Source organism: Brassica napus, chromosome C8 (genome assembly GCF_020379485.1).
Source record: "Brassica napus cultivar Da-Ae chromosome C8, Da-Ae, whole genome shotgun sequence".
Lineage (NCBI taxonomy): Eukaryota > Viridiplantae > Streptophyta > Magnoliopsida > Brassicales > Brassicaceae > Brassica > Brassica napus.
In genome coordinates this window covers 38,580,006-38,601,274 of record NC_063451.1, presented here as the reverse complement: position 1 = coordinate 38,601,274, position 21,269 = coordinate 38,580,006, and the positions used below count along the sequence as shown (strand labels likewise).

At 35.2% G+C, this 21,269-nt stretch overlaps 3 protein-coding genes and 1 long non-coding RNA gene across 4 annotated transcripts; 3 read left to right on the top strand and 1 right to left on the bottom strand.

Moving 5' to 3' along the window:
• The first annotated feature begins 918 nt into the window (after window positions 1–918).
• On the top strand, window positions 919–4,941 carry LOC125591149. The gene is made up of 2 exons (XR_007327140.1): window positions 919–2,441; window positions 2,514–4,941. It is a non-coding gene; the product is annotated as an uncharacterized LOC125591149 (long non-coding RNA).
• Window positions 4,942–14,759: 9,818 nt separating this feature from the next.
• Window positions 14,760–16,355, top strand: LOC125591148 (calmodulin-like). The gene is made up of 2 exons (XM_048764723.1): window positions 14,760–15,461; window positions 15,840–16,355. Exons 1-2 carry the CDS (start codon window positions 15,386–15,388, stop codon window positions 16,211–16,213), a joined length of 450 nt encoding a protein of 149 aa, XP_048620680.1. The 5' UTR covers window positions 14,760–15,385; the 3' UTR covers window positions 16,214–16,355.
• A 485-nt stretch (window positions 16,356–16,840) lies between these two features.
• Window positions 16,841–18,619, top strand: LOC106368062. Its single transcript, XM_048764721.1, has 6 exons — window positions 16,841–17,220; window positions 17,292–17,384; window positions 17,462–17,692; window positions 17,768–17,870; window positions 17,944–18,173; window positions 18,258–18,619. The coding sequence occupies exons 1-6, from the start codon at window positions 16,895–16,897 to the stop codon at window positions 18,484–18,486; spliced, it is 1,212 nt and encodes a 403-aa protein (XP_048620678.1). The 5' UTR covers window positions 16,841–16,894; the 3' UTR covers window positions 18,487–18,619.
• LOC125575125 (rhomboid-like protein 20) lies at window positions 18,564–21,184 on the bottom strand. The gene is made up of 8 exons (XM_048764722.1): window positions 20,930–21,184; window positions 20,714–20,814; window positions 20,215–20,355; window positions 20,014–20,080; window positions 19,496–19,647; window positions 19,303–19,404; window positions 19,044–19,169; window positions 18,564–18,961 (listed from the first exon to the last, which is right to left on the bottom strand). The coding sequence occupies exons 1-8, from the start codon at window positions 20,952–20,954 to the stop codon at window positions 18,794–18,796; spliced, it is 882 nt and encodes a 293-aa protein (XP_048620679.1). The 5' UTR covers window positions 20,955–21,184; the 3' UTR covers window positions 18,564–18,793.
• Window positions 21,185–21,269: the final 85 nt, after the last annotated feature.

Genomic DNA, 21,269 nt, shown 5'->3' with positions numbered 1-21,269 from the left:
AACCATCTATAAGAAAGGAAACAGGTGGAAGTTAGACAACACTTAAGGCAAAACAAATTATGAAAAAAAACTCAAGGAAAAACTTACCATAGTATACTCAATGTTAAGGAAACAGCGTGGGCCTGCACCGTGCTTGTACATCTTCTTCCCAACTGGAGCAGACTTACGAGATTTTGCAGCTTTTGCACTCTTCTTTTTCGCTTGCTCAGTGTTGTACTTCTCAACCATTGTTGCCCAGTGAGCGTCTGACATGTAGGAAGGTTGCCGGTTATCTCTCCTTTTCTGGCTGATGCGGCCACAGATGGTAACCTGAGTTTGTTTCTTCCATTTCAAGTAGATTTCATCATGGAATTGGTCCTCCCAGTAGTAGTGTTGCTGCAAAAGAACATAATATAAGTCATTAGAGTTAAACACTGATCGTTACTTATAGTTGAGAAAGGGAAAAGGAGAGGGAAAGAAGCACTTACAATGAACGCATGCCACCACTGATCCTTCTTCTCAGGTGGAACGAATGGTTTGATATCACGATTGTTGTTATAGTTTGCAATGTGATAGAACTCTCGTGGGTTTGCTTGCTTATATAGAAAAAACCTTGCCACGTTTCTGCCATGATTTGCCACGATATTTGCTACAATTTTTGCTACGAATTGCCACTAAAATTGTTATGGTATTGCTACGATTTGTGTCGTGGCAAATATTAGAATCTTTTATGTGCCCAACCAGACGGATGTGATTGCACTGAGAAAGCTTGTCACGAAATTGCCCACGAAACATTTTTGTGGCTTCAGTTTTTTGTATTTATCTGCCTTATGTGCAGGATTGGATTGATGGGATTTTTTTTTCGGTAAGCTAGCCACGGCTTGCTACGATTTTGTTCGTGGCAAGCTTATTTTTTGGTTTTTTCTTGCCGACTAAGATAAAATAATAATATATGTCAATACCCACGTTGAAAACGTAGCAAAAAGTAGGAAAAAAGTGCCACAAATATATTCGTAGCAATTTCGTAGCAATCTTTGCTACGTTTTGCCAGCAAAGTGTCACATTTTCTTTTTCGTAGCATATCGTAGGTACATCATAGCTTTTACGTTTTTGCCACGAAATTCGTGTGGCATGTTCGTGGCTGTAGCGATGTTTTTTACTAGTGATACCACATTCAGTAGATGAATGGTTTTATCCGGCCATTTCACGACAAAAAGCTTTACTTATATATATCACATTTAAAACATATAAATATGGAACCTTTTTTAACACCAATTTTCATTTAACTTAAAATTCCCACAGAAGTGGGTTCATTATATATAGAAGCTACTGCAGACAAGGTTTGTTTTGTCAAAGAGTCAGAAATTTTATATTAATTTGTATACCTTATAATTTTTACTAACCGAACTCTGTACCTTTGCAGTGGCAAAACAAGAGTTTTTTATCAGGTGATATATATCTCTACTATATAAAAATAGCTAATTTGAAGGCCAAAGAGGGGTGCCACATAGGCAAAAAAATTCTCCACCAATCATTTTGCCATGTCATCACGGCCCAACATTCATCTTACATCAAGCAAAGGTTTAAGCTCATTCTTATTATTTTTCTTGCGGTCCAGTAGTCATCTTGCAGCTTCTTCTTCGCGAACCCTAGGCGCTTCCTCCGACATCAAGCTCTCGAAATCGATTGTCTATCTCTCTCCTCCGGAATAACGCATGTATCCTCATCAATGAAAACACCGAGACCTTCAATGCTCCTTAATCACCCTTCAAGACGAAGCTTCGTGCATCCCTCCTAACCAACGATTCCGATGGCTCTTCAAGTAACCATCATTACTCACTCATTAGAAACTTCCAACTCTCTGTGTTCCCCTCATCAGAATATTTATATCCCCATCAATCTCCTTCTCAGTCGCAAAATTTCATTGACCCATTCCTAATAATACCATGGCTACTCGACAGTAAGACACCACTGCCAATGCTCCTGCACTCTTCTTCAGTCAAGTGGCTGTCACAGGACCATCCACTTCGAAGATGCTGTTTCTTCATTCATGGGAAGCTTGCAACCATGCCAAAGGAGACATATTGTTTAGCTTTCTGATATAAATCAATCCAGTATTCATCGTTTATTATTGTCTGTTCACCATATAATAGGCATGCTTCTTCTATATATTGACTAAAATAGTACTTTGATCTTATCTATAGGGTATTGTGGCACAAGGTTTCATTGCTCAAAACCGTCTCGAGTGATATGAAAGTCGGCTCAAGCATGGCTCCATCTACACACTCCAACAGCAAGGCTATGTTCCGTTTAGCTGATCAGAAGCGTTTTATTTTCTTTACACACGACTCTGTCCTTTCAGGGTCTGAAGAAAATAGTCTCCCCAATTTTGTCAGACCGATTCAGAATGCACTCCTTTACAGATTTTGAAGCCAATTGTGATCTCAGAGGTGATCTTCATGGTGAGTTTAGCCCAGATCCCATCAACTTACTTCTCCTTGCAAATTCGCACTATAACTCTGTCTCTGTTGTAGATGTTGTTGGCCACCTTAGGTTGGTTGATGGTCATCCTCTCCATCCACGTCCAGTATTATGCATTACGTAAGGCGCAACTTTATGGAAAGTATTGGCCCATTTGCAGCTTAAAGAGTAAGAAATTATTATTAATGGCTTGAAGTGTAATATAACATGCAGTTCTTCAAAGGTACATTGTCTTATTTTCTCATACAAATAAATCAGTGATGCCATGTGTGGTTTTGATAGAATTCTTCAGATCAGTGAAGGTGGTTTTGGTAGTGTTTATAAAGCCATCATTAACGATCCAACTGCAACTGGTGGAGATTCTCATTATGTTCCACTTGATGTCGCTGTTAAGAGATTCAAACGATAAATTCAATAGGTATGTATGTCATTGGTTATGCATTGGTTATGAAAACAATAGTATTCGAACTTTGTCCAATAAAAAAGTTTATGTTTGATATTATTGATCATATGTTTCTAATAAAAGGGCACAAGCAATGGCTTGATTTAGTTATTGGGCGTAGTTAATGACTTAAACTTAGTGCGGCTCTTAGGATATTGCTCAGAGGACACAACGAGTTTTTTTGCTGTGGAAACAAAGGCTTGAGATCATGCTCCGTGCAGCTCAAGGATTAGCTTATTTGCTTGAACTCCAGGTAAATCAACAAAGAATCTGGTTTTACAACAGACCCTTTTCATTGTTTTATGCATTAATTAGATGCATGTCTCTTGACCATGTAATATACGGAGACTTCAAATCATGATACGTTTTTTCGATGATGATTTTAATCCAAAATTATCAGGCGTTGGTGTGGCTAAAGAAAGGTATTGGAGACAATACTCATTTTGTTACTGCAGTAAGTAACATGTCTACCGTCTCTCTTACAAATTTAGAATATTATTAGTTACTTCTTCAACAAGTAACCAATTCACATTTTCCATTTTTCATGATTCTCTCAAGAGAGTACCGGAAGAAACGACTATGCATCTCGGGAATACGTAGAACACGTCATCACAGGAACCACATCAATGTAAATATCTTTGGAATAGTTACGTACATGATTATTGCTGGTCTTCGCACACTCAAGCGAATGAAAAGATTCTTTTGGAAAGGATCAAACTATTTTGTGTTAATATATATTATATAAAGCTTTGGAATGATAGTTGACTTTGAATCTATGAAACAAGTATTTTTTTGGCTATGGCTAGCAGAGTGGCTAAAGAGAAACCCAAACATCGCCTTTGTCGTTGAAAGTCTTTGTAAGATCATTTCGGAATCAAATTCTGAAGATATGAAAAGTTCTATTGGAGAATTTACTAGAAGGGTTATGAGTGCAAAAATGATTATTTTCTATATTTAGAATAGTAGAGAATAATTATGGTTTTCTCTACCTTATTTTACAATACAAAACGATATGTTAAGTGTACATTAATAAGGATATTGCATCAATTATTTCTCACCTAAACTCTCTATCTCATCTATTTATTTTGGGAGTGTTTAAAAAGTCTGAAAGACTCTCATCAAAAATTCTCAAATCAAAGAGTTTATATAATGTATTCTAACCATTTGTTTTGGAAATAATTAAATTACTGTTTTGAGCATTAAAGGCTCCCAAATGGTACCCATTTCGCTATTATACATACGGACATATCAATATGAAGATGTATATCTGAATATAAACGCTGCTAATCTAAACCAAAAACGTAATACTTTTCTAATAAATATTTATTAATACAATAACATTTTTATAAAGATACACGCATAATTACCTTTTTAATTAAACTTTGTTTTTTTTTTGCTATTTTTGGTACAAATGTTAAGAAACAAAAAACTGTGTTTCCTACGAAGGTCGAAGAAATCAAACATATCTTATGTTTATGGAGAAATTTGAAATGTTCCAATTCTTAATCCAATTGTTTCTATATAAAACCAAATTCTAAATTTTGTGTTACAGCATTAAAGCAACTGTAGATTTGATTTTCCGCTACAAAGACACTTACGCTGAATACATTCTCTAATCAAAATGAAACTTGTTTTTAAATACAAATCAAAATGAAACTAATAAGTACATTCACATATAAATACGTCAATACTGCTATACAAAATAAATATAATTACAAATTATTATTTGTTGAATTTTAAACCACAAAAATGTAACTCCACCAAAAATACAATAATATATTTTTTATAAATATAGATTTATCAATATGGTTAAGTTACAATAGATTACGATTACATGCTTTTATAATGGTTTGAGAATATACATTTACAACCACATACTATACATTACTACACTATTATACGGAGAAAATAGTTAAAAAATATATAAATAATACACAATACATTTAATATATGTAAATCACACGTGCACCCATCAATACTTGAGCATCAAAATAGAAAAGCAGAATTATGTTAGTCACAAACATCCATCTTATTATATATATAAGTTAAAAGTCAACTTAAAATTAACATGTATAATATTTAATATAAAAGAATTGACATGAAATATATAATAACTATTCTAAAAGTAATATAAAATCTTAAATAGTACACAAAAAACATAATTATTTATATAAAATTAAATTGATACCAGTGCAAACTTATTGGAAACCTAACATTAAACAATTAAAGAAACAAATTATAATCGAATCTAAAAAACATTCAAAATTATTTCAATAAAATAGTGAATATATTTATGTTGTACTATGGCAAACTCTAAAATAGTTTTTATTATAGATTGTTTCCTTGATTTCAATTTTTCATGCAACAAATTTTATTTTCAAAATTTACAAACCAATAATCCGCGCGTATCGCGGACAAGAACCTAGTATACTTTAATATTTGTGAAAACACTAACTGGGTAAACTTTTAAATCAATGTAAATCTAATATTTTAAAGTAGATATTGTGAATGAGTTATGGTAATAAATTTATTTATAATATTTAGTGAATTCAAAAATAACTATTTTAGAATAATTAAATTTAATTAGAAAAATAAATAACAATTTAATTATTTGAGAAAAAAATTAAATTGATTTTACACTGCTTTTTTATCAAATATAATTATCTTAAGATCATCCAAAATCAGATACATATTTAATTCGAAATCTCAAAATAATAATATATATGTTAAAATATTTTCTATCAGCTTCTGAATAAAAATATATATATATTTATTTATAAAGTATTTTATAAAATAAATCTTTTTAATTATAAATAAATAGTTTAATATTTTTTTATATAGATTAATTTAAATTCGTATAATATTTTGAGCATATTTACTTTCATTAATTAACAAATGTTTTAAGCTGTTAGATCTGCTTAATCCATTCTTGTATCGCTGGATCCAATTGAACTATTCTTATTTCATTTGATCCGTTGTTAGATCTGTAGTGTTCGATATCCCCTATATATTATTTGTGAAACATTACAACTTCTTTTTGTAGCCACATGTCATCACTAGGATGATTCTTAGAATTACTAGAGAAATAGGTTGGTCCATCTAATTATATAATAAACTTTTTATTAAACTAACCATAAATTCATTATTAATGTCAATTATTATTTCCTTAAATAAAGATTACGGAATTGCCTAATGTGGGTAAAGTATATATGACAATTAATGATTTTGAATAAAAAAGATCTAAAAAAAAAATGTATCTTCTATCAAATTTGTTTAATTTAAAACTATTAAAATAACTTTAAAAAAACAAAATAACCATATTATAAAAATTTAGATTTTTCTGTATATTTTATATTTTGAATTTTAAAAAATGACTATAAATTACTAAAATTGTTAAAAGTCTCACATTCAAATTTTGCGATCCATGGTTTAAAATTTTTGTTATGACAAAATACAAATGATTACAAAATCATATAAGTAAAAGTCTAATTTAATTAATCATTAAGATTTAAAATATATATGTATATATATATCATTCTAAATTAAACTATAAACCATATTAAATAAATAAATATTTTAGTTTCAAAATTTACTTTGAATAATTTTTTTGATAAAAGTTTTGAACTAACATTGATAATTTTTTTTAAATTATCAATTACTAAAATTATTAGTCCCACGATGAAAATTTTGTTATCAGTAATTTAAAGTTTTTGCTATTAAAGATACACATGATAAAAAAAACATATGAGTAGAAAACACCATTAAAAAAATAGACATTAATATTAAAAATATACTATGTATGTTAATATCATTTAAATTTAATTACATATCCTATCAAATTTTTTTAAAAAATTGTTTGTATTAATAAAATTGATTTATACGTTCGCACCAATTTTATTATATATATAATAGTTACTGACTTTTAATTATTTAATATATATTTATTATTTCATAATATGTAAGAACATATAATACATAAAATAATTTATATATATAATTTTTATCCCGCGCAAGGTGCGGGTTACTCTCTTAATTCGGAGCGTTTGACCTGATATTTGAATGGAGTGGACATATTTATCTTACATTATACGTATCTTTATTTTATTAACATTAACACACAACCTTAAAAAAAATCGTTAAAACAACCTTTTACCCCGAAAACAAAACAAAAACCCACTATTATGGCCACAAAAAAAAAACACTATAATCAAATATTGGCATCACCTTGTGTCCTCTGACATCGTGTATGTGTCGATATGTCTATATCATTTATGCACATCGTGCGATGTCCAAAACTGATGTCGTTACGACATGTAAAACGTCGAAGTAACACAGCCACGAGGAAAACGCGCCTCGCTATCAACTTCGTTACACATTTATTCACGTGGATAGTTATGCTCCCACTTTATTGTATTATGACATTATTGAATTGAAAGCACATTTTCTGGAATGGGTTAATTATTGATAAATTGACTATAGGGCCAAACCACCTGAGCACTAGGTCCACTGTGAGTAGGATTTTGATCACTATAGAATAATTGAATTACTCTTGTAAAAAATAAAACCTAATGAAATATTGGCTATAAATTTTATAAATACTGGCTTGAAAATATTTAATATTTATAAAATGTCAATAATTAGAGTGATTTAAGATAATTATTATAATTTTTACTAAAATAGAATCTAAAATGAGACCGAAGTTTTATCTTTTAGTTAAGACAGTCTATGAGAACACTTTATAATTATAACAAATTTATTAAAATTTACTATTTAAAATCTATACTATACTAAAAGGAGAATAAGATGAATGGTGAGAGTGTCCACGTCACCAATTAAAATCATCCAATGGGGTTGGTTTTTTCCTCCACGTCAAACCGAAATTGGGTTGATCTTGGGCTGTTAATTTTTTTCGATCCGTGAAAAGGGAAGAAGCCCAAATCTGGGAAAATCTTATAATGTCGACATCTCATCTCTTCGCTCTTTAGTAACCCTAAAACGGCCAGGCATGACTCTCTTCGACATCTCATCTCTTCGCCCTTTCCCCTTCTTCTTTTAACTAAGATGCTTGACCATTTGTTGTGCCTCTTTGGATATCACGATCTATTCAAACTCCGATCAAAGCAAGTGTATCGGTTTCAGTTTTCACTTTGATTTCCTTGAAGCCCTAACTAGAAATCCGACAATAGATCCACTGTACAATCCTCCTTCCATGGAAACCCTTTCCTGTGTTTGTGCTCAATTCCAAGACGGGAGGCGAATGAGTATTCTTTGAAGCTTATTCAGATGATGAAGCTTACGCTGGCAGATAGTATGTCTTCATGATGTATCCCTTTCTTTGGTATTTTCTTTTGGTTTATTTTAAAAATCTTTTGAATTTCAGTTATATAAACGAGATTAAGATTGAAGAAGTAAAGTATATCAATCTTACAGCGGTAGCTATATTAGTTAATATCGGTTTGGTTTTCTTTCTGATTTGATCTCATACATTAAACTCACAAACAAAATTAACTTGGTTTGGTTTGTAGTTGGGAATGGGATTGATTAGGTTTTCGACAGTCGAAGGAAGTGGGGACATCGTTGATAAAGACGCAAGAAATGTGTGTCAACGTGTTCAAGTTCATTGCATTTTTCATAAGAGACTATATGCGTATACATATACAATGTACATGTTCTTTCTCAAATATATTGTGCATTTTGGATCAAAGTAAACACATTATCTACTTTTATGGATGTTGCTTGATTGTCAATTTCAAACCACCCAAGTAGATTAGGCGCTTCTGATAAGCTTTCAGACTCTCTTTGTATCTTACAGCTATTGATGGAAACTCATTAATTAGTCTTCATGATTCTGTTTTTTTTTTTTGAAGATTACAAGCTGAGGAATCTCATGAGGATTTTAAGATGTTGCGTTGAACTGATGGAAAAGATGTTGATATAAAATTATCTACCAAACAAGCGTATCCATTTTCATATTCGGTAGGTGCTTACTTTTTTGTATCCTGTTTCAAGTTTCTTTTACGAAAAAAACAGTGACTTTAATTTCTTTCCCTATTGTCAATTAGATGTAGAGCATAGACCCTTTGGATTGCCCAAAACGGATATACATAATCCAAGGGAAAGGAAGAGGGAAGGCTTCAACGTAGAGGATATGAGTCGTGAGGATCAGAAAGAAGTCTGAGGCAGATCTCAGCGCTAATTCTTATCTACTATCCCAGGGGACAAAGCCTGCTTATGGTTCTTTTGATCAAACGGTGCGTATTTGGAACATTGAACCTCACACTGATCTAATATCTTTGTCTTACGCTTAATTATAAACGTTTGCTTATTTGTGATTTTACAACTGCGAAAATTTATATATGTTTTTGCTATTAGTGTAGTTTCCATTGAGTTTTTGAGGCATATTGCATAAATGTTGGTCTTGATGACCTTTTATTAATCTAACAGATGACAAAAAAAAAAAAGCTAGAATCACTTTCAGCGTAACATCAATGAACTCTCATATTAAACAAACCCGTGATTATTGATTATATTATTAAGAAAAGCAATCTGATACAAGATTGATAGATTAATTATCATTATTTAAAAATAATATGAGTTTCTCAGCAACTGATGCATTTGTTTCAAGTGGTCTCTCTGCAATAGGTAGCAAGTTGTTAAACATACGTATAGTTTGGTGTTCGTTACGTTGTTTTACTTATCTCTTTTAGTGTTTCTATACCTGATTTTGTGTTTTTTTTACTGAGATGTTTTGACAATTTAAGAATGAAACTGAGATGTGTTTCTGATATATCTGACAGGGAAACCTGGTTACGATTATCAAAGCTTTATCAGATTATGTTCATAGCAAAGCTTAAGCTTGGAATCTACTCTGATGCTGAGTATATGTATATACACAACTGCCACTCATTATTATGGTAATGCAAGTTAAAAGCAGAGTTATTAAGATTTTTGATCTAACCACTAACAATTTTAACAATACCTCTCATTTAGGTTCATAAGAGATCAGAGATCGCTGGTGATATAGATTGATGCCAGTTTCATCTTTTGCGACGTATCTCCTTGATTTTTGAATGATCATATTGAAACATATAAGCCGAAGGAGGGAACATACGACTTGGTAGCAACCAGAGATATCTCATTACAGAACAAGTTCCATACAAAAGGAATGGAATCTATAGAGATAACTACTCTAGAAGATGAGAACGAGATAAAAAACGTTCTTGCTGAGTCCAAGGAAAGGAAGCCAGCGAGGAAATGGTGGAGCTACTGAAGCAGTTGCAGCAAGCAACTCAAGAAGCTGATGAAGCGAGATCATCCTGGCCTTGCTTGTGAAAAGCTGCGAATGTTTTGAGAAGAGGCAAAGGAAGAAAAGGCTCGACCAGGTACAATTGAGAGCAGTTTATTTGCAGCTAAGAAGAAATTGAGGCTGCTAAAGATTTTTAGAGGTTGGCATTAGCTGCTGCCATCAAGGTTTTCGAGAGCGAACATGCTTTCAAGTAAAACAATGTTGATTGTCCGTCAAGCCTAACACTGTCACTAACAGAGTAATATGAGCTTAGCAAGTATACTCATGAGGCTTAAGAAAAAGCCAACACAAGGGTTGCAGAAATTCTGAGATCGAGGTAGCCAAAGAAACAGAGAAAATAAGCAAAGAGAGGTTGGAATAAATAAACAAAGATAGGGTTTGGGAAAATGGAGACACTCGCAGAAGCAACTGAGAAGGCTAAGAAGGCTAAAGAAAGAAGTTTGGTGTAGAGCAAGAGGCAAAAAAAATGGAGGAAGAACATGAAGTAAAGAGAAAGATTGGTGATGATGGAGCGAACATTGAGAATATTCAAAGGAAGGTCTTATGGGACGAAGCTGCTGCAATGTTTCGGGTACATTACCAAAAAAACCAGTAGCTTAAAAATTCAAAGGATACCAAAATAGAAATAAAGGAATAACGATCGTAAACAAGTTTCGTTAACTTCTTATCTTTTTTTGCTTAATGTACATTTAATATTAAGAAAAAGCTAATTTTGAGTTCTATTTTAAAAGTTTTACAATTCTTTATATAAAATTATAATATGCACATTATATATGAAATAAAAGTTTAAATTAAATTACATTTTTTGAAAATAAGCCCGGGATCGTCTCTAGTAATTTTAATAATAATATATTTTAAAGTGTACTTTACAATAACATATTTAATAATACCATGTTTATCAAAAACATGTTTTAAAAATATATTTAAATAAATAGATCATTTTTATTTTAATAAAAATTACTCCTTCACCGAATACACTCTTTTTAATAATTCTTGATAAAAATAGTATAGAAGAAGTAAAAACATTCAAGAAGGAGGTTTTGAAGAAAGAAATGGAAAAGTTTTTTAACAATGAAAAATGGTTATTTTTTTTATCTTTGGTATCTTAACACTTTTTTTTTGAACACCAAATTGATTAACCGTAGAAAGAGTTTAGTACAATCAAGCAGTGCGCAAGGCATTCTTTGCCAAAGAATCAGCCAACATGTTCTGAGCTCTAGGAATAAACGAAAATGCAATAAAGGAAAAAGATGATGATAGGAACTCGATATCTGATAAAACTCCATAGAGCTCCACCGGATAGGTCTTCGAGTTGATAGCTGTAATAAGCCCTTGAGAGTCGGATCGGAATCAGACTTTGGAGAGAAGACTATGCTTTGACGAGAGGAGGGCTTCACGCAAGGCAAGTGCTTCGGCCATTAACGGCGAAGAAATGTCGAGGAGAAACTTGGAACAGCTGACACGTTCATTGCTCTGAGTATAGTCGAAGAGCCACCTTAATCCAGCCGCTCCTGATTTAAGAGTCCACGACGCATCAGTATTACATAAGACAGTCCCGGGTGGGGTCGTTATCATTTCAACCGAATGGTTGTGGGTTCCAGATGATACTTGTGTGCCGTTCTGTTGGGCTGTCTGCCATTCCCGTGCAGCAGCTAAAGCATGGGAGAGTGTGTTCTGAGCCGAGATGTGACGATTTTCAAACACCAGTTGGTTGCGTGTGGTCCAAATGAACCAACATATCCATGATGACAAGTTCCCAACAATTCCAGTAGGTGGCACACATGCCACCTCCGAGGCCTCTTGGATAGCCGCCTCTAAGGAGTGGCATGATGCAGAGTCGAATGGAGCACAGAGAGGAGCTAGCGTCCACACTTGAACCGCAAAAGGACATTGAAAAAACAAGTGCAGTGCAGTTTCCTCTAACCCACAATGGGGACATGTTTTGGCTGCCGTAAGACCACGTGCTGCAAGATTTGCACCAAGGGGAAGAGCTCCTCGACAGAGTTTCCAGAGGAACAGTTTAAGCTTCGGTGAAGAGGTGATCGACCAAACAAATTGCTGCCAGTCAAGTGTTTCCTCGTGCGTGGAAGTAGGTATGTGAGATTTTTGATGTTCCTTGATTGCCAAATAACCCGATTTTACTGAATAGGACCCAGACTTTGTTCAATACCAGATGAAAGAGTCTTCAGCTCCCATTGAACTTGGGACAATGCGCATAAACTGATGGGCAAAATCAGGGAAAATCTCCTCCATTTTACTCTTGATCCAGTGGGATGAATCAAGAGATAGAAGATCTGCAACCACAAGGTCTTGATCACACTCACGGGTTGGACCAAAGGGCTTCACCGGGACTATCGGCGACATCCAGGTATCTCTCCATATCTTTGTTGAAGCACCATTACCTATAGCCTTACCAAGTTTAGAGATTATCAGGTCTCGGCCGATCAGGACGCTCCTCCAGCCATGAGAGGTTGAGGATGGGCATTGCACCAGGTGAAAGGAAGTATTATGGCAGTACTTCCCAAGGAGAAGGCGTGCCAGGAGACACTCCGGCCGAGTGTAGATTCGCCACGCCAATTTTGCAAGGAGGGCTACATTGAAATCGTGAACATCTCGGATACCAAGTCCACCTGGTGATTTCGGTTCAGTCAATTCATCCCAAGCAATCCAGTACATCTTCTTCTTATTTGGACTCTCATCCCACCAGAATCGCGTAAAAGCCGACTGAATCTGGTTACAAAGTCCTAAGGGTAGTTCAAAGCAAGACATGGAGTACGTTGGCGTAGCTGAGAGGACCGCCTTGAACATTGTAAGTTTCCCGGCAGAGGAGAGCCGTCTAGAAGACCACGACATGGCTTTCTGTTTGATCCTATCTACAATCGATGAAAATACGTCTCTTTTGCGCCTACCGAACAGTTCCGGGAGGCCTAGATATTTTCCCACTCCGCCTTCCTGATCAATACCAAGGATTTGATTGACACATAATTTGGTCACCTGTGGTGTTTTGGAAGAGAAGAAGACAGAAGACTTGGCCGCACTTATTAACTGCCCAGAAGCCGCTTCATACTGCCGTAGAATATCCTTAAGCGCCGCTGAGCTTTGTTCGTCTGCTTTGATAAAGAACATTGTATCATCCGCGAACAGGAGATGGTTAATCCTCAGACATTGTTTCGTGAGACGTATGCCTGTCATGATACCGCTTTCCCGAGCCCTCCTGCAAAGACCCGAGAGAACTTCTCCACAAAGAATGAACAAATATGGAGATAGAGGATCGCCTTGTCGGATCCCTCGCTGCGGAACCACATTTCCATAGGCGGAATCATTTACTAAGTAGGAGTAAGAGACTGTCGTCACACACTGCATGACCCAGTTCGTCCACTTCTCATGGAAGCCTAGTCGGCGAAAAACCTGTTGGATGAAGCCCCACTCCAATCAATCGTAAGCTTTACTCATGTCAGTTTTCACCGCTAACTGTTGATAGCTAACTATTGAGTTTACAGTGATGGTGTTGAAATAAGGTAAAAAAAACGTGGATTAATTTCAGTTGAATTTATACAACTAGTTAAATATACAGGGTTCACAAGGAAGACTTGAACCAAACAAATAAAAATGACATAACTGTTAAATTTTAATTGGTTGTTATAATAACTTAGATTTTTATTCACCCTATTTGTTTCAAGTGACTTATTTTGTAGGAATTTTTTTTAATTTTTTTATATCAAAATTCATTATGATCTATAAATAAAGACTTGATTTATTTAATTTGGATACATATATTTTTATTATAATATTGATATTATTTACTAATAAATTATTATTTATATAAATAAACACAACTTTATTAAATTAAATTCATGATTAAATTTTTAAAATTGAAAATATTTATTTTTATTAGTATAATGGTAGAATGTTGAATTTTAAACAAATTATTGTATAACATAAAAATTAAATAAATGTTAATGATTATATGAAATAAAAAATGTAATATGGTGATGTGGATTGTAAAAAAGTAAAAATGTGGGTGTTGAATAATACAACCAATTGTACATAGTCTTATATGTACGGGTGTGCACGAAGCAAATACTAGCATAACTATTAGTATTTATGATTTGTTTCGTATGTTAAAGATATCTAATTTTTTAGTTTGATTTAATTTGAAGTGATACAAATATCCGAGAAATCTGATATCCAAAAAAATATGGATTTCTAAAAATACTTACGAATATTTTGTCCATTTTGCTTAATACAATTTTTTTTGAAAAACCGAAAAGAAAATTATTCTTAAAAGTATTTTTACATGATATATAAAATAAAAATTAAAAGTAATGAATTACTTTGTAAATTTGAAATTGAGTTAAAAATAATACAAAACTTAAGAAAAGGTTATATTCGTCATAATTGTTTTTTTTAGTAATTTTATAAGTAATAATGTGATTATAATTTATTAAATTATATGTTAGAATAATGATGATATAAATTATGCATTTAAATTCTAATTTAATCAAAATATATATACTATCGAGCGGATGAAATATCCAATTTTTAATTTTTTTTTGCATTTGTGATTTATTTTTTTCTTAACAAAACAAAAATTTACAGATATCTAAGTTTTTTGGATAGTTAAAAACGAATAATGACTCGAATCAAATTTAACTGATTAAATGACTAGACAGCCATGTTTAATTCTCTGTCGAAGATCTAAATGTAATCGAAATATATATAATATCGGAACGGGTCAGATATCCAAATTTTATTTATTTGTATTTGTGATTTATTTTTTTCTTAACAAAACAAAAATTTGCAAATATCTAAGTTTTTTGGATAGTTACAAAACTAAAAATGGCTCGAATCAAATTTAAATGATAAAATGACTCCAGCCATGCTTGATTCTCCGTCGAAGAAAATCATTGTCAATGGCACTAACGTAAATTTACTAAAAAGCGAGAGTGTAATGGTGATTTCAGGCCCGGTACGGGTTAATAAATAAGACCCGACTCCCACCCGGGTCGGAGTAAAAGTCGTTTAATAGCTAAAGTTATCCGATAAATACGGTTTCTCTCTCGTTTTCTCGCTGCGACTCTCTTCTTCTTCCTCCTCCTCCTCCTCCTCGATTCTCCATTTTGAGATTAAAACACACACAAAAAGAAATCTAAAAGTTAACGAAGAGAAAATCAACAATGGCGGATCAGCTCACCGACGATCAGATCTCCGAGTTCAAGGAAGCCTTCAGCTTATTCGACAAAGATGGTGACGGTACGTTCTCGTGAACGCATAGGATTTTGGTAAACATGTGATCGATCATCTGGCTTCAGCTGATTTGGTTATTGGTCTTATATCGATGTAGATGTTACGGATCTGCGATTCGTGAATCTCTAGGTTGTTCCTTTTGATTCTCGTTCTGTTTCTGGATTCAATCGTGTTGGTGAATTGAAGTTTTGATGATGGATTTTGAATCTGCTATGAACTTAGTGATCGATTTGGTTTTGATCGGCGGCCTGTTGTATCAAAAAAAAAAAAAAAAAAAAGAAAGAGAATCTTCGGATCTAACTTGATAGAGAGACGACGTCGTTTTCAGAAAAACTGAATATTTTTTATTTTAATTCGGTAGTAAATCATTTGGTTGGCTTGCAGGTTGCATTACCACCAAGGAGCTGGGAACTGTGATGCGTTCTCTCGGACAGAACCCAACCGAAGCCGAGCTCCAAGACATGATCAATGAAGTTGACGCTGACGGTAACGGCACCATTGATTTCCCCGAGTTCTTGAACCTCATGGCTCGTAAGATGAAGGACACCGACTCCGAGGAAGAGCTCAAGGAAGCGTTCCGGGTTTTCGACAAGGACCAGAACGGTTTCATCTCGGCTGCTGAGCTCCGTCATGTGATGACAAACTTAGGCGAGAAGCTCACGGATGAAGAGGTTGATGAGATGATCAAGGAAGCTGATGTTGATGGTGATGGTCAGATTAACTATGACGAGTTTGTCAAGGTCATGATGGCTAAGTGATGTGGTTTTGGTTTTGGTTTGCCTCTCTCTCTTACTATATGTAATTCTTATTTTTACTTTATGTATGTTCTTAAATTTTTATTCATGGGACTCTGTTCTGTTTTCTGGTTGTTTAAGACCAATGCTATATCCCTTTTATGCTTTGCGTCTGAACTCTTGCTTTTGTTTTGTTTTGCAAGTTGTGTAACTTCGTCTAGTTTCGTGGGTTTCTTATTAATTCTAGTAAAGCATTGTATGAGAAGTTGAATACATACATTGCTTGAGATTTGAGAACCGCCAATGTAAAAGAACGTAGGAGCATGTCTACAAGCACTTCCCCAGAGCTTTCCCTACATATAATGTAATTCTACAATGTCTCAGTAGGAGCATGTCTCCAATTCGACATAAGATACTTGGATATTAGGAAGGATGTAATGGTTCAGACATGATATTACACGAAAGAGAAAGGACATGGAATGCAGAAGCTTACCACTAATTAGATGGATCATCGAGTGAAACCAAGTTTATTGCTGAAACCCGACTGTTCTTAATTCAGTTCGGTTTGGTATGATAAACCGGTTCGCTCAGGCGTTGTTGTGCGGCAAACTTTACGTGTCGAGAGCTCGAGGGCGGTCTTTTAATGGCCGGCAAACCCGGAAAGCATTATCTGAGCCATCTCTTCTTCACTCTTGAACACTTAACATGGCGACGATGAGCAAACCTCAGAGGACAAAACCCACTTCTAGATCTCAGCGTCTTGTTCTGTTATGCATTGTTATCTTCGCATGTCTCCTCCTCCTCTCCTCGGTGATCTCTACCGGAAAACTGGGTTTACGGTATCAACAAACTCTAATAGATTATTTCGTGAGATCTCCTCGGGGAAAGAGAGAGCACACGCTTTCAGAGAAGTACCTGTATTGGGGAAACAGAATCGATTGTCCTGGCAAAAACTGTGAAACTTGTGCAGGCTTGGGTCATCAAGAATCTAGCCTTAGGTGTGCACTTGAAGAAGCCATGTTTCTTAACAGGTAATTCAATATGATCTTTGTAATGCTTTTATAGAATCTTTTCATACTATTTTTTTTTGTCTGTGTTGCAGGACCTTTGTAATGCCTTCTGGAATGTGCATCAATCCAATACATAATAAGAAAGGTATACTGAATCGATCGGATAACAAAACTACAGAGGAAGGGTTAGTTCTCTGATTGCATTTTCATTTTTTAGTATTTGTATCTTTAAATGGAAATGTCACATTTGGATTTTTCTTAGTTGGGTAGGGAGCTCTTGTGCAATGGACTCCTTGTATGATATTGATCTCATATCTGAGAAGATACCTGTGATATTGGACGACTCTAAAACATGGCATCTTGTTCTAGCCACAAGTATGAAGCTGGAAGAAAGAGGGATTGCGCATGTTTATGGAGTTAGTCGCCATAGGCTAACAGAGAGTCACTACTCGAATCTTTTGATCATTAACCGAACCGCAAGTCCTCTTGCATGGTAGTAATCAATGATTAAGCTGCTTGATGCTATTTTATAGTCCCTTTTTAACTCTTGTTGAGATTGTTGATATAGGTTCGTTGAGTGCAAAGATAGAGGCAATCGTAGCGCCGTCATGCTTCCTTATTCATTTCTCCCTAACATGGCAGCTGCAAACCTGAGAGACGCCGCAGAAAAGGTATTGTGGCTCACTACTCTATATCTTGGGGTGGAAGCCTTTAAGGTTGAATAGGTAACTTGTGTTGTTACAGATAAAAGCAGAACTTGGTGATTATGATGCCATCCATGTTCGCCGTGGAGACAAACTGAAAACAAGGAAAGACAGGTTTGGAGTTGAAAGGATTCAGTTTCCTCATCTAGACAGAGATACACGACCGGAGTTTATCCTCCACAGGATAGAGAAGCTGATTCCACCAGGGAGGACTCTTTATATCGGTTCTAATGAGAGAACTCCTGGATTCTTCTCTCCTCTCGCCGTCAGGTAAAGATACTCAGTTCTTAGATGTTCTGATTTCAAATGGGTAGAACGAACATTAACACTCACTTGTGGGTGCTTATACTGCAGGTACAAACTGGCTTACTCGTCAAATTTTAGCGAGATTCTTGATCCTATAATCAAGAATAATTACCAGTTGTTCATGGTGGAGAGACTGGTAATGATGGGAGCCAGAACATACTTCAAAACGTTTAGAGAGTATGAAACGGATCTCACCTTGACTGATGATCCCAAAAAGAACAAGAACTGGGAGACACCAGTGTATACCATGGATGAAAGGAAAGAAGCAGCAAGCTAAAGTGCGTTCTGCACAAACACTCACTGCTGTTTCCAGGTGGTTATTGTATAGAATGTGTTCTGTGAGAACAAATGTAATAAGATTGTAATGTTTTCGAAGTTTCAAATAGATAAAAGTTCTTTGTTTTTCTTAACCCGCCAATCTGTGCTACATAACCTATGCAACTCAGCCTAAACTAGAAATGGAAAGAGAGAAAGTTGGTAAGGTCTTTAGTCTGATCATATACAGTGAGACATGTTGGCTCCAAGGTTGGTCCAAGAGCAATAAAGGAACTCCCCTTCCCATTCAGAGAAAGACTCCTTTTGAATTAGTGAGATTGTGCTTCAAGAAGGATGTTTGTGGCGGCGTTGACATCATTTCTGGCGTGCACGAGGGCCTGTCTTGCTGCGTTTCTGTCAAAACCCATTGATACCAATGTAGCTATGGCTTCTTCAGATGGCTCCACACTTGACGCCATCGGTGCTGGCTGAGATCTCTGTAAGCAAAGAGGAGTTTGAGATAACATTAAAGAGTTGGCTAACAAAACAGATGTTACTGAGAAAAGAAAGTAGCCTTGCCTCTGCTCGGCGAACTGTGTTTGGTGATATAGTCCCAACGATGTTCCTGCTTGGTGCTGGAGAAGAAGAGCTACTAAAGGACGGCAAAGAAAGCCGGGAAAAGAACGAAGCAGCAAACTCGGGGAACTGTGGTGCATTCACACACAGAAAAAGTTACTCGCGGCATTGGATAACTATTTTAACGAAGCTGACGGTTAAGACAGACAGAGAGATAAATAATGAAGTGTTTGTTTCTACGAAGAGATTAGAAAGGTATAACCTTGGCCTTTCGGATGCCGAGGATGTTCAAACGATACAAGGAACCAGCAATTATGCCGCAAACTCCAGGAAAGATGGATCTTTTCCAAGAAGATAGTAGAAGCTACAAAATAAATAAGAAACGAGAAGATTATCATCTAAGACTAAGGACACAACAAGAATCATACACTGAAACCTATAGTGTTGTTATTTACCTGGAGTCCTGCAAGGTATATGAATGACTTATCGGAGAAGTTGACACCAAATACACGAAACCTTGTTGAAACTGGGATGTCCAAGTAGAAGGGTATAAACGAAGCAAATATCAGGCCGTATGGTCCAGAGGTCAGTAAATTTTCTGTGGTATCTGCGATAAGAAACAACACATAGTTACCATAATAAATATATACAAGGTACATCATATTTAGTGAAGTGAAGTTTTGCAAAATGTATTAAATCCAAAGCAGAAGCGACCCGCCAAACACGCATAAATCCAAATCATGGAACAGGTGAATATCCAGTAAAAGATGTTCATGATAGTTATAGAGCGAAGAAATAAAACGATTGAATACTGATTACTGAAACCAATAATGAGCATCACAGTATCTTAATCTAAAATAATTCATCTGCTCTCATACAGAGCACCACAATCCTTAATCGTACCCTGAGTTGTTGCAAATCCTAACTAGTAAAGAGGCAGACTTAGGCTGTCTTGAAACAGAATGAAGGGTACCTTTAAGCAGTGATAGCAAAGTGACCTCTAGTAGAAGAGATAAAGTCCCTGAGAACAAGATAAAGACCTGCAGCAGGAATGACAATTTATTTGTAACTTTGGCAAGCAACAAAAAACACAAGTGAAACTTCGAAAGGCATATTAGGATATAATTCTACCTAAAAAAATAAAAAGAGAGCCTAGCAACAAGTCTCCACTTACCGAGTACTTATTTGAGCCAATCTGTCTCTCAAAAACTCGAAAGTAGTATAGCAAATACAACCCGAACATCGATTCTGGTGTGGAGGAGAAGGCAAAACTCGACATGATTAGCTTCCATATCCGAAACTTCTCAAAGATATCCTGCAAATTAAAAAAAAAAGCTTGTAAAGCCACATTGTACTTCGAAGATATCGGATTCTCATAGAAACTAGAAAATACAGCTGTGCATCATAAACTTGAAAGCTAGAATCACACATCTTTTCAGATGCTAGGTCACTGGCATACACAAACAGATGATCAGATTGCAAGCTATCAAACTCCTCAAACACTTGAGCACCATACAGCTTTATAAATGCTGATGGCACGATTCCAAGATTGAACAGATGAATGCTTACGAACTACATTGGCTAAACCTAGTCCACTTTTGATCATTCTAAAGTAAAATCCATACAAAAACCTAAAAACGAGTGAGGAATTCACAATACATCAAAGCGAGTACCTGGTAAGACAAACCGAGCTTGGAGGAACGGCCCTGGATCCCGAAGAGCACGGTGAACAGAGCGCTCGTGATGACGAAGGCTTTCGTTACCGGAGCATTATCTGCAAACTCCACAAAAGTTCAATTACTCAGAAAATCGAAACACAAAAAAAAAAAAATCGCGAGTGTGAGAAGACACTGATCAGGCGAAATGAGGACGGTGGTTGCGATACGTACGGAAACCGGAGGGACCGCCGTTCATCTTCGCCGGGAGAAGAAGCGAAGGCGACGGAGAAACAATCGGTAAGCAAATTCGTCAGGAGTCGATCTCGATTCCGAGATCGGGGCAACAACGACCTTTTAATCTCTTCTGAGAAGGATGCGAGTTTGCAGAAATTCAATTCAATAATTCGAATTATATCATTATTTCGTTTTGGGCGAATTAAATAATTATTTTTATTTTGATGTATAGCTGAGAATAGAATGGTCCAGAACAGAAGCTTTTCTATAGGGTTGGGCGACTTTGGCCCGGTGCTATAAATCAATAATTTAAAACAAAATTGTGATGAAGAAAGTA